Genomic DNA, 13,208 nt, shown 5'->3' on the forward strand with positions numbered 1-13,208 from the left:
AAACTGGCTAGGAAACAAGTATTATCTCTACCTGGAATAAATTCTTATTAGAGTTATTATTTATTTTTCCTTTTCCCTCTAAACCGTAGTGCGAATTAATGGAACCTGTTAAAGGTCTTATATACTCTGGCATAATCAAATATATGTTTACCTTCTCCAGAAACTCCACCCTGGGAATACACTAAGGCCTGCTGGAAACACTATCTGGCTAACCCTGGATCAGGCTGCAAATGATCTTCTGTGAATTTGTTGAACAGGAAAGGACAAAACCATGAACAATGTAGAGTGAGAGGGATAATGGGGTTGGAAACCTTTGATCTAATTTAACACTGTTACATTTTTATACTGATTGGGAAAGGTTTTTTTTTTCTTTTCCAGTCACAGGAAGATAGCTGTTCAACTCCTAGTGGAAAAAAATCAGCAGGAATTATTTGGTAATCTCCTCCTGGAAATAATTTGCATCTGATAGTTACTTCTTGGGCCAAATAAAGTTAGTTGAGAATCCCAAGGGACTTCTGAGGAGGCAGATGTCTACATCACAAAATGATTATCCTGTTACACTGTGGTGTTAACAGTCTCAGCTGACAGAATGGTGGGTGTTTTGTGTTGTGTTGTGTTGTTCTGTTTTGTTTTGTTTTTTCCCCCCTCCCCCTCTGTTTGTTTGACTCAGGAAGAAGCCTACTGCTGGGAGACCTGAATTACTTCTACTTCTGTCAGATAGGGGTTGGGGATTTCCATCTCCCTAACTTTCAATCTCATCTCTCTCATTTTGTAGATAAAGAAAAATAAACACATGCTGTTAATTTTGGAAATTACTGAACTTGCTGATGGTTTTAAAAGGATAAATTGGTTGTGTCAGCTAAGAAGGTGTGTCCAGTATTGCCCAGTTTGAAGTCCACAAGAAATTTTACCACTTTTAATAGGAGGAGCTGGCAGTCTTAAGTTATCTCTTAAGCAACATTTTGTTAATGTTTTGCAATTCAATCTGCCATTGAACAGGCAGGGCAGTCTAAACAAAATCAAGGTAATATTAGGGGTGGCAGATATTAGATGTGCACATGCCTTGTATATTTAGGATAAATTAAATAGATAGCTGCAGAGCTTAGAAAAAAAAAAAAGATTGTCAGTATTTCCAAATGTTAATGGGGAGTATTGAAACAAGACTTCGTTTGTAGGCTGGACTTGTTTCATGGCATTATGCTTTCTGTATCTACAGACAAAATGCTTTCTACTGCAGATCACAGAATCTGAAATGATCTTAATGGTTGGGAAGACAATGCAATGTAGCCAGTTAATGAAAGAGCTTGATCTGTACAGAAAATTATTTTGAGCAGATACACACACACATAGAAAGAAAGATTAATTTAGAGACCTTTGTCATTAAAGCAGATTTTTGTATGGTTTTCTGTGGGATTTAAGGGGGATTAAATGTTTGACATCACTTTGCCTGCACAGGCTATGTTGTTGAAGAGGTTACTGAGCGAGTGATGGAGACCTCAAATATGCGCCTATGCTGAAAGAGTGGAAGCAATGGATCAGACTGCAACCTGGCAAAAAAATTTGCTCTATCTACTACATTTCTAAAAGTAAGGTGCTTCTGGTTTGACAGCAGATGCCACAGGAATGTAGAGCTTAAGGAATTTTAATGATTTGCCAAAATATGAGGGGAACTCAGAGAGGGCATCGGAGCTGGGATGCCTATGTCTTCTGTCTTCAGTGATGCCTTGCTTCACATGCATCCTTTGTGTGATATGCTGTTTCTAAACAGTAAAAGCACTAAAAAGTCAGCAAAGTGGATTGGCTGATCAGGTGCATTTCTCTTTTGGAAGAGATGGTCCTGGTCATGAAACTTCTGCTCCTCACCTGCCTGTGGCCAACAGCAGTGCTACACAGCTCTCAAAGTCAGCATCACCATCGTCATCATCGGCAACAATTCTCATTCTTAAGAAAGCATAACAGGTAAGCAATATATTCTCTCTGTCTGTGTTCATCTGATAAACTTTGTGCTGTCTGTCAGCAACCTTTTGATGCACCCTATTTGTTCACTGTCCTGTTTTGCCAGTTTCTGAATATATGCTATGCATAATACATGTATAGGGTGTTCCCAAAACAGAAATGGTAAACTATTAATTGACAGAGCTCTTTCATAATTAGACATTACATAATGTGATTTCATGTATGTTTCATGTATACACAGGCATGTACATACTCACACCCCCACACACCTCTTTTAAATTGTGTGATATCAGACTACTATTGTGGTGAACTGAGTATTTTTGTCCTCACTTCCCTTACAACAAGTAGAAATGCCTTCCAGAGTTTGATGCTAATGTTTGAAAGTGACTTCCATTAACTAAAGAGCAGAGTAGCTACACTGTCAAGATGCAGAAGACATTTTTATGGCACTAAATGAGGTGAATTGTACTTTATTTTTAGTGATGACACAGTGTGCTCCCATTCTGGAATACGCCTATGCTTTTAGACGTTGGAAGGGAAATTGTTCATAGTCTTTCCAATCAAGTAATTTGTTTAAAAGGAATAGTGATACAAAGCTTTTTGTATAAATTTCTATGCAAAGTGTTTGTGCTTTTTCCCACAAATGCAATTTCACACCTTCCATGTGAGGCCTCTGAATGTGTTTTGAGATCAGTTTCATAACATGTAAACAGACCACTGACTACCTGTGATAATTCAAGTAAAATCTCTCTTTGTTGGGAGGTAGGAAACAGTATAATAAGTAGCTCTATTTAAGGAAGGAGAAGTGATGCAATGGTTAAACTTTTTCCTGTCCTTGATGCCCTATTAAAATGGGCAGGTGAGCTCATTGTTTGTTCATACTAATCACCTATTGAGGAAAAGTGACATAATTGGACTCCTCTGATGTGGTTAAGCTGTTTTTAAAGTTACATGCTTTGTAGCACGCATACAGCTGTTTATCTTCTGTATCACTCCTTATGTGATAATCCAGCAGTGACATATCTTCGAGCCCTTACATGTCTTGTTAAAATCATGGTTAAGCAACTCAAGGCAAGAGAAAATATCCCAGTGACACAATGGAAGTGCCTGGAGATACTATATAGCTCAGTATTTCTGGATTTCACCTCAAGGTCATAGGATCAAGTTTAGTCTAAGCCAAAAGCTCATGAAAAGAATGTCTACTCAGCAGACTGTTTGAAACACTGATAATTTTAGAGTGAATGCTAGTGCATGATTATTTGTAACAATAAAACAAAATAAACAGAACTAGAACTAATGTCAAAATAAGGTCTAATATGTTGCTTTACTAATCTCAGGAAGCAGCTAAGAATCAAATGGAAACAGAATAAAATAACTCCTTAGTGCTGTAGGGGTAAAGATGGTCTGTGTTAAGCTGAGCTAATACATTTTTGTTAGTGGTAAAATGGAAACGTATGCTAATATTTACATTTATCCCATTCTGCAATAGCTGGACATGGCCGACCTCTTGCCACAGGATGACGGTAACTATATTAGCACAGTATCCTCTATATCTTCATAGGTCTTTACTGATACCTACAAATGGATCCATAGGACAGGCCTGTGAGACAGGCAGAAGACATGTGTTAACAGAATAGAAACCAGGAAGAATGGCAGCACCATGTTCTCAGCTAACACTGAATAGGGTAGCAGTTTTCTTTATACAAGGCAAAGCCTTCCATGTCTTCATTTCCTAGGCCCTTGTGATTTAAAATTTGGAACTGGGAAGAAGACTGCAGAATCTGAGCCACAGAAGATCCCAAAGCTTAACAGCTGCAAATCAGCTTTTCTGTGGAAAGGATCCAAATACGTTTAATTTCTCTTTGTTTGATTCTCACTCTGGTTTTATTTCTAAAGGCAGCATTATCCTCCAGTACATTGCAACAGGGTCTGAATTTCCTCTTTTTCTTTCTGGGGAAAAACCTTTCAGCCAGCCCTAGAGTTATTAGGGACACAGCTGACAGATGGCCTTGGTTAAATGGGTGGCCTTTTAGAAAGAATCCCATGTGAAAATGTTACTTAACCTACAAGTTCCACTGGTTTAGTAGAGTAACCCAATTCTCCTTCCAAAGCTATTTGTCTGCATTCTCTTGTAAAGAAGATTTTAAAGCATTAACCAAAAGTACATGAGAAAGAGATTATTCTCATGGTCCATTTCATAAAGCAAATAACAAAGCATTTGACTATCCAAATATTAGGCATTTTGACAGTGCATGTTGCTGATGTTACTGAACTCTTGGAAATGCAGAGAGAGAGAGAGAACTGTACAGTTTCGATGCTTACTTTTTTTCTGGGTTTCAAAATTTGATGTGTGTATGTTTCAGAGATCACACTGTTGTATAGCTCCGCATAACCTCCTGGGATTAAGATTTCCATAGTTCATTTTGTTTTCCTTCGATTTGATAGTAGCTAGAGTATCTCAGGGACATAGCACTGGAAAGAAACTTATGGCCATTAAATTTAGGGTCTTTCATGGTATTCTTTTCACAAAAGGGTCCTTCAGAGTACCCTTTTCATAAACTCACCTAGCTTCATTTTGAATGTGATGAGATTTTTGTCTCCTCTACTTCCATACTGCAGTAATAAAGGAAGTGTGGTATTTTGGATACTAAATTAATGTAACAGAAAACAAAGCCACTCCTACCTGTCCTTCCTGAGATGTGAGTTTAAGATTTTTCAAAGTCTTTGACTTTCTCATGAGCAGCACAGAGCATTAAAACAGAACAGCTGCAAAGGATCTTACCAAATGTCCATGTATGATAGTGCCCTGTTTCCAACAGTGGCTGTAAGCACAAGTTTGGAAGAATAAGGACAGGGCAAACATAAAAGGTATTTTCCACTAATAGTCCCCCATCCTGCAGTCATCATATTTTCCTCAGAAACTTCCTGAGTTTGATGTAATTTCTACAGATTTAGTGACTTTCTGTGGATTTCTTTTCCATGAACTTGTCTGATTTCTCCCTGAAGCAGAATAAACTTCCAGTAACCTGGTAAGTTAAAAACAAACAAAACAAAACAAACAAGCAAACGAACAAACAAAAAAGATGGGATACTAACCACATTGCTCCCTTGAATGCCACTGGTTATGTAACACCACTGTTGGCATTATTGGGTTAAATGCTTCAGCCAGAAATGATCCAATTTCCCTGAAGCAGACCTTTCACCTTTCACTCTTCGTTACTTATTAAGGTTAGGTAGGAGCAGCTAAGTTTGCTCTTAAAAGCCTGCCATGTATTCATCTGTTGTTAAAGAATTCTGAATTAGTTCCCTTGGTTTTGTAGGCAGTGACTAGCTGCTCTTTGAGAGCTCTGCCAGACACCAAGGCATTGAGCCATGAGTCCATGTAACAGTACTGGGTAGCGAAGCATTCAAACAGTATCTCACTTGTTTTTCATCTGAAGAGCTAGTGCTTCCATTAATTTCCTATATAAATGCCAGAAGGGGTGTCTTCCCTATGTGATCTGAAACACTTCAAATGATTTTTATGACCTCCTTTGGAACTTATAGGCTACAACTTCATTTGCATAATGTAAAATGTTGCCTGGAATACAGCTGTAGGAAGAGCTATTATAACTGGAAGGAGTAGTTTCTTGAGCACGTGCTTCACTGAGGCTGACAAGCCCATTATTGCCATTGCCCAGATCTATGCCAATACCAAGGCACCTGTCAGATCTCCATTTATTACCACTACCCCAGACAGGTAGAGAGAGATTTCCTTTCCTCAGATGCATGCGGGCTTTTCCTCTCAAACACCAGAGCCTGATGTCTGCCATACAACGAGGGTGCAGAATCAATGACTACCCTTAGACTCCTAGATTATGGTGCTCTGGCCAAAACTGCGTGATAAAGAGGCCATGGTGCCAGGCCACCAAAATATAATCTAGGTCTTTGATGTGCTTCTGTGGGACTGAAAACTATTTCACTGGCAACTGCCACACCACTAGGGTCTTGACTGACCTTGAGAAGCTTTTCTGAGACCTACACTGGTTAGATCTGTCTCTTCTGCTTTTTAATGGAATTGGCCCCATGGGAAGGAGCACTCAAGAAAACATCTGCTGATGATTTCACAATGCTGTGGTACTGATCAATAGTTAGATATGGGTCTAGGATTTCTTGGGAGTAAACAAATACATGCATGCAATTTCCTTTGAGTCACCAGTTAAATAACTTTAATGCTGCAGTGAGGACAATTTAATACTCTAACTCTTAGCCAAGGAACAACATCTGGAATCCAGATGCTGATGTTAAAGGAATATTTGCTGGAGAACACTTCTTAGCCTTGGGTGGGAGAAGCAGGCAATGAGGAGAAAAAAAGTGAAGCAGAAGTGTATTAAAAAAAAAAAAGTAGAATGTTTTATGGGATTTTTAAAATTTGTGGTACCTTTACACGTGCAATGTTACCAGTGTCCATGAAATTAATTCCAAGTACCATGAGCACATACCTCTGCATGTAAGCTTTTTTTCTTTTACAATTAAAAAAAAATCTGCCAAAGGAAGGTATTGAAGAAAAGATGCCACACATTTGTAATGAAAATACTGTATGAAAATATATATGAAAATATATGAAAAATTTGTAATGAAAATACAGTACATACTGTACTGTACTTTCTCTTCTGACTCCTGCAAGATCTTGCCTTGTTTGAACAACTACTTCTGATAGCAGCTAGAAATAATTATAGTTACTCCACCATTTGTACATACAACATCAGGTTGAAGATGCTATTCAACTAAGTGGGCACAAAAGATGATTTTCACATAGGCAACATTTTTGTTTATTGTGTCCTCATACAGGAACACAGAAAGAATATCAAAATCCAATAGCATCTCTTTCAGAGGCTTATTAAGAAGAAATCTCCTGCCCTGGTTGCTTATATTTTGCCTCTTGATACTGCTAGGGAACATTTTCCTCTGTCACCTAGTTGTTTCCAGTAAGAAGTTATAATAAATGTAGCATAGCTTTAGCTTGCTTCTTCCACTGAAATCATCAGAGCCTCAGACAGGTATCTTCCTCGGCACGTTTGATAACAAATAACCTAGTGCTTCCAAACTGTATTAGCTGTGCCATGGCGTTCTGAACATAATTCATCATTTCCTCCTATACCAGTTCCCAAGCAGCAGAATTTCCCCGCGTGCCTACTGTGGAGTACTGCAGGTGTTTGTTTCTACTGCCTGTTCTGCTCTGACACAGACAGGCTTGATTACGGCTGTTTTAATTCTCTGAACCGTGAGGTTTCATTTTAGCATCCACATGATTTTGTTCCAAGGGAACTAAAGTCTTTCTTTGAAATGCCTGATGGATGTTTGCCCTGGTAATTTTTTTCAGGCAACACTGCCAGAGACATTCAAGAATATGCAGGTAGATTAACTTGGTCAACCCTAACGGTTCTGAATAGCCAAACAGCTGGTGACACTGCAGCATCCCTGTGACACAGCATTGTAATTCCTCGACCTTCATTATTTAAAAGGGGGAGGGGGAGCCCAAGTAAATACAGCAGCTCCTTATCCTAAGGTATCTCATATCTCATCCTACTCAGGGCTTGACTACAGGGCAAATCTTTAGAACAAATTGTGATCATCAGTCTAAAGCTACAATTACAGTCACTGGCTGCAAAGTCTCAGAGAATCATAGAGGGCATGAAAGAAATGATCTCTAGGGAGATTCCCTTGCCTGTGGCAAAGTAGCTGTGTTTAAGACATTCCTACAGATATCTGTCTAACCAATTTTTATATAGCCTGAGTGAAAGGAGTCTCAAAACCTCCCCAGGCAATCTGTTCCGGCGTTTCACTGTTCTCACCAGGAGGTACCACATGCCTCCCTTGTTGACACTGCCCATCCTGTCTGGGAGTGGATATGGAGCAAAGGGCCCCGTAAAAGCTCATTATGTGTTCTGAAGACTGTGATATGTTCCCTCAGTCTTCTTTCTACAAATTAAACAGCACTGGTTCCTTGGGATCCTCCCATACCTTTTATAAAATGGAAGCTCAAAACTAGATGCAACGCTCCAGCTGTGGTTTGGCTAGCTCTGCTATTACTTGGAGCCAGCCACTTATGTAGGTCATACAACAAGGAGTGGAGTCCGAAGGAGGCATCATAGCAGAAGCAAGTAATATAACAGATTCTTTCAAAAGGCTGTGTCTCCCAGCTGCCAGATCTTGTCTGTGTTATTACCCAAATACTTTAGGATAAGACCACCCTGCTCTCTGTGGCGTATTTCTGTGTATAGGAAAAATAAAAAAGGAGGCTGCACTGTGATGGGCAGCTGCAGTTCATTTTAGATGCAGGCCCAGCACATAAATGCCCTTCTCCGGTAGTGAAATTCCTCACGGAGTTTGGGATATGGTGGCAGTACATTCTGCAAAGGGAAGAGAGTTAGCAGCAGTCAGTAGGAAGAAGAACAGAATTCATGACACCCTACTGAGAGCATACAAACAGAAAGATTCATCTGTGTTGCCTCTGTGCTACCCAGAAGCTTGGTTATGTGTGACATGAGAAAAAAAAGAAAAACAAGAACACAGAGACAAGACATCTATGATGCAAAGAAATACTGCATGTCTGAGCAGCAAACAAGGGGTGAGCTAATGAGCAACAAACAAATGGGAAATTACATGTTAGCATATAACTTGGCCACAACCAATGGATGTTTGAGAGGATCTCAAAAAATGAGTTCCTGGATCCAGGACTGTCAGTTTCAGAGTCCCTCAGAAAAATGATTGATTCATTTGAGCTCTTAGTGAAAAAAGAAACAGATTTATGGTAAAAAGTGTAAGTGTCTTTGTAATATGGATAATGTATGAAGTCGTTTAAAAATATGGATTCATGGTGTTATTTCCAAATCTGTGTTGAAAGAAGTTAATACCTTTTTTTTTCTTTTTTTTTCTTTTTTTTTTTTTTTTTCATTTGGCTATAGTTTCTCATATAATGATAGTCTCTGAGGGGACTTCTTGTATGTAATAGGTGTTCCTCATGAACCTGGGTGCCCTCACACCTGATTTATCCACCTTTTCCAATATGTGTCTCCCCAACTTTATTAACACAGTTGTTTCCCTTATTACTGTAGATTCAACTGTCCAGGATTCTTGAGTCCCTGCTTCATTTAGCCTTCTGTCAGGCAGGAAAAAAAAAATGAAGTTTCTTACTTTTTTTTTTTAAACGTAGCAAACGAGAAATTAAAATGAGGAAACTTGACAGCACCAAAGTACGGCCACTTAAATCTGAGCAGCTTCTTCGCATAGAGGACCATGATTTTGCACTGAGACCTGGATTTGGAGGTAAGCAGCAGGTGCCAGTGCTGTGCTGGTAAATACTTCATTCTCTATCTGAAAGTTACTTAAACTCTGTCCAGCAATGTCATTTAAAATTGAATGACGGCTTCAATTGCAGCTCACCTCTTTTGTACTCCAGAAACCAAAGAAAAAAACTAGAAATAATTGAAGGTGAGGCACTTTTTTTGTGTTTAGCATATCAATAGGAGAAACCATTCAAACTGTCTCCTTCTCAGAACTAATTAAAAAAAGCAATATTATTAGAATACTACTCTTTGAGCACAGTGATTAAGGTATCCCTGGAAACTGCATAGTCTAGTAGCAATTAGCAAATTACTTAGTCATCAGATTTGTTTTGAGAGATTGAAATGAGCTATGAATTCCTAAATCTGTTTGCTCTGTACAAAATTTAATAGCTAACCACAGGCCTTCAGTTTATTACCATGTAGTTTCTGTGTTGTTGGGCACTATGATTATTTTTTCTTCATTTAACTAAATTGCATGTGGATAACATCCCAATCAATGGGATGTTCCCAGTTTAGATTTGATTTTGACTCTCCTTCATGGAAGGTAAAATGAGAAAGCTGCCCTACTCTTAAGCTTTGCCTGTGTCTTTGCATCACCAGTTCAGTGTTCATAATTCATAGAAATAGACTGAACTGCACTGGATTATGAAGCCAAAATAAAATATATGAGGAGCAATAATCAGCTGTGTAAAAAGGCATAAATCTAGGAGGCTAGATGAAGCCTGTGGAGCTATTCTTATTGACACCAGGTGCTGGGCCCGGGCAAGCATGCCAGGAGGGAGAAACCTGAAGTAAGAAAAGCCTCTCCAGATGCATTGGTTGAATGTGAAAGAATTTCTCATTACTCTAGAAATTTTGGCTTGTCAGGGAGCAAAAATCTTTCCTGACTTTTAACAGTAATTGAGTTATGTCTGTATCTTGGCAGCAAAAGTTAGGATTGCGTCTTGCCTAAAACCTGTCTACCCTAATATCTGTCACTCTTGACATCTTCCTGTTATTACCTGCTTTTTCACACAAGGAATTTAAACTTTTGAGAGTATCATCTCAGAGAAGAAGCATTATTTCCATGAAAGAAGCAACAGTTCAGGATGTACTTTATCACTGGATCATCACAGAAAGCAATACTTCTGATGTACATAAAAGCAGCTTTCAGAATATACCCTGTGATCTGGCAGCTATAATTTTCCACAGGCAGCGAGGATTTTTCTGCGCCCAGCAAATCTGGACCAGGCTTTTTCCCCTTGTCCTTTCATTTTCAGATGACTAGTCATAGAGCCCTTTCAATTCCCATTGAAGCCAGCTGTGGTTTTTCCACTGACTTCATTGTACGGGCCTCCTAATAATCAGATTGCCATGGGTACGATTTCAGCTGCACTCCTGTCTTTCAGAAATAGCTTTCAGTAGAACTGTGCATCAGCTTTGCTGCTCTTGTATTATACACATGCTGTAGTGGCATAGGTGGCAATTCTAAAAGCCATGTCCAATAGTTCACACGCATTCACATTTTCAGGACTCTCTTAATAAATGGAATACTTACGTATCAATCTCTCTAAGAATATAACATGGATCCATTAACATTTTTACAGCACGCAATGAAAAGTCTTGGGGAAATGAGTATTGATCCTAAATTTACACTGCATTATTCTTGTCTTACCACTGATTTCAATGTTGTTACAGCAGTAAAGAATGGCTTGTTTTTCAGAAGAGACAGGTTAATAAGGCATAACAGAGAGTTAGCACACAAATGTAACCTCATCAAAGGACAAAACCATCTGAAACATGAATCTGAGTAACATACCCAGAATTATTGTCTGACAGCAGAGTACGTTTGTCTAAAAGACACTGATGAATAAGTGTGCAATAGAAGGAAACCTAGCTAGAGAAGATGAAATTAGACATACCCCTGCTGCCCAGGCACTGACTGGAAGGAGTCACATATACCCTTCTCACGAGGTGGGCACTGCCACCAGCAACACTCACAGCATGTTCGGAACAGCTTATGCCCTGGGGCTGGCACAGCTAGGGGACAAGGACTTTGCTTACTTTCCTCTTCTTCACACTGCACCCACTGCCATAACATGGCTCTGAACTGCATTAAGACTTACAATACTGTGGCCTTATGTATTTAAACAGATGAGATTTTGGGTTTGTTTTTATCAAATGTAAAATAGCATCTCAGTACTGTGATTCTTCGAGGGCTTGGATCTGTCACATGTCACAGTGCATGATTTATTTAGCTCAGCACAATGCATGATTTCATGATACTGATGGGAGAAAAAAAAAACAGGTCAAAAGAGCTGAGTGAAAAACAAGTATTTAAAAATGATTCTTTACCTTTCAAAGAGGGACAAATTTTTTGCCCTCCTCTATATCTCATTGGGATTTCCTTGGTGTGTCATTGAGCTGTAATGACAGATTTTGTTAATTTCTACTGTGCCCCTTTCCCTCAGAAGGTCAATCATCCTTTTCACCAGTTTGAGGAAAGAAGCAGCTGGAAAATCTATGCTGTTTTTAACCTGCTGGAGATTCCTCAATTCAGGGAACTCATAAATCTAAATCTAGCTTGTTTAATTTCATTTAGCCCCACACATGCAAAGTGAATGAGGAAGATAACAGGATCCAGAGATTTTAGTATTTATAATTAAATAAAAAAGGAAAGACAGAGAAAACACGTGCTGAATTTGGATTGTAAACTGAGCAAACATCTGCACAGGAAAAGATTTGGGGAAATGAATGTAGAGCTGTTGAACACTGATGCTTCTGGCTGCAGTGTCACTGGAAATAATTGTGACCTTGCTCACATGGCTGATTGCATTCTCCTGAAAATATACCATTGCTCTTTGGAGATGAAAGGTCATTTTTTGACCAAATGGCCACAATTCTGCTTTTATTTATTTGAGTGTAATTTGTCTTTGTTCTGTTGACTGCAATGATGTTCCAGCTGCACAAGCAGCACTTGACTCTCTGCTGATTTTAAAATTTAGTCCTGACATTGTCTGTTTATTAACAGATTAGAGATCTAAGTCTGAGAAGCATACTGTGTCAGCATGAAGCAAAATCAGCAAGCTGCTAGCAAGCTTTTTCTACATTTTTGCTATAGAAATGCTCCTATGTCTGGAGTTCATTACACAGTGAGGCTGAGTGAAGCAAACCTATTCAGTACATCCAAATATTATTTAAAACAACAAAAAAAATGGAAACTTATGTTGTTACATTGCATTTACTCCCTAAGCCAGGCTCTTGGGTTCTTTGTTTTGTCACGGTCCTCTTCTGTTTGGAAGTCTCTGGTAGATGGACCCAAGCAGACTGGCCTCCTGCAGACCAAGGAGAAGAAAGAGTGCTAAAGTTTTGTAGGTGAGCATAGTGAGGGCTTGAGAAATTCCACCAGCAATGGTATAGTACTGGTCATCAGTTGTGGTAAGGACTGTCTGCGTAAGTCCTACCAAAGGAAACAAAAGACTGACAGTAGACTCAGAGTCAGATCTTTTCATGACTTATAAATGTTTTTGTATGCCTATTGCCTAAAGTACCTCAACTGATTTTTCAGTAGCCTGATGAACTGATAGTCTGTGAGAAGATAGTTCAAGTTTGGACTGGAGAAAAAGCAAGAAATTAAATTATGTTGACAGCACATCTCAGAATGATCATCTCCATATTTTAAACTCAATGAGAAAAGGTGAGCACAGGCCAGTATCAGACACTGCGCTGAGATTTCTAGCAGCTCACATCTGAGGAGCACCATGCAGGCTGTCTTGACAGCCAAAACCCTATACATTGAGGGAGGTGTTGGCGTGAGTCACACTTAGAAACCTTTTTAAATTACTTTATTTTCTACTATATTTATGCATCTATTTCTCTATATAATGTTATTTTCCTAACATTCTTATTTCAGTGTATTGGCAGAAGTCATTTTGAGCTCTTGGT

General features: G+C 39.0%; 1 protein-coding gene across 1 annotated transcript in view; it reads left to right on the forward strand.

Moving 5' to 3' along the window:
• The first annotated feature begins 1,831 nt into the window (after positions 1 to 1,831).
• The window catches only part of GABRR3 (gamma-aminobutyric acid type A receptor subunit rho3), a 28,434-nt gene continuing 17,057 nt past the window's right edge, over positions 1,832 to 13,208 (forward strand). Inside the window, exons 1-2 of the mRNA XM_035540548.1 lie at positions 1,832 to 1,959; positions 9,152 to 9,264. Of these exons, the coding sequence (XP_035396441.1) occupies positions 1,832 to 1,959; positions 9,152 to 9,264 (241 nt within the window). The remainder of the gene's footprint in view (positions 1,960 to 9,151; positions 9,265 to 13,208) is intronic.

The sequence above is a fragment of the Cygnus atratus genome, chromosome 1 (assembly GCF_013377495.2).
Source record: "Cygnus atratus isolate AKBS03 ecotype Queensland, Australia chromosome 1, CAtr_DNAZoo_HiC_assembly, whole genome shotgun sequence".
In the NCBI taxonomy this organism is placed as follows: Eukaryota; Metazoa; Chordata; class Aves; order Anseriformes; family Anatidae; genus Cygnus; species Cygnus atratus.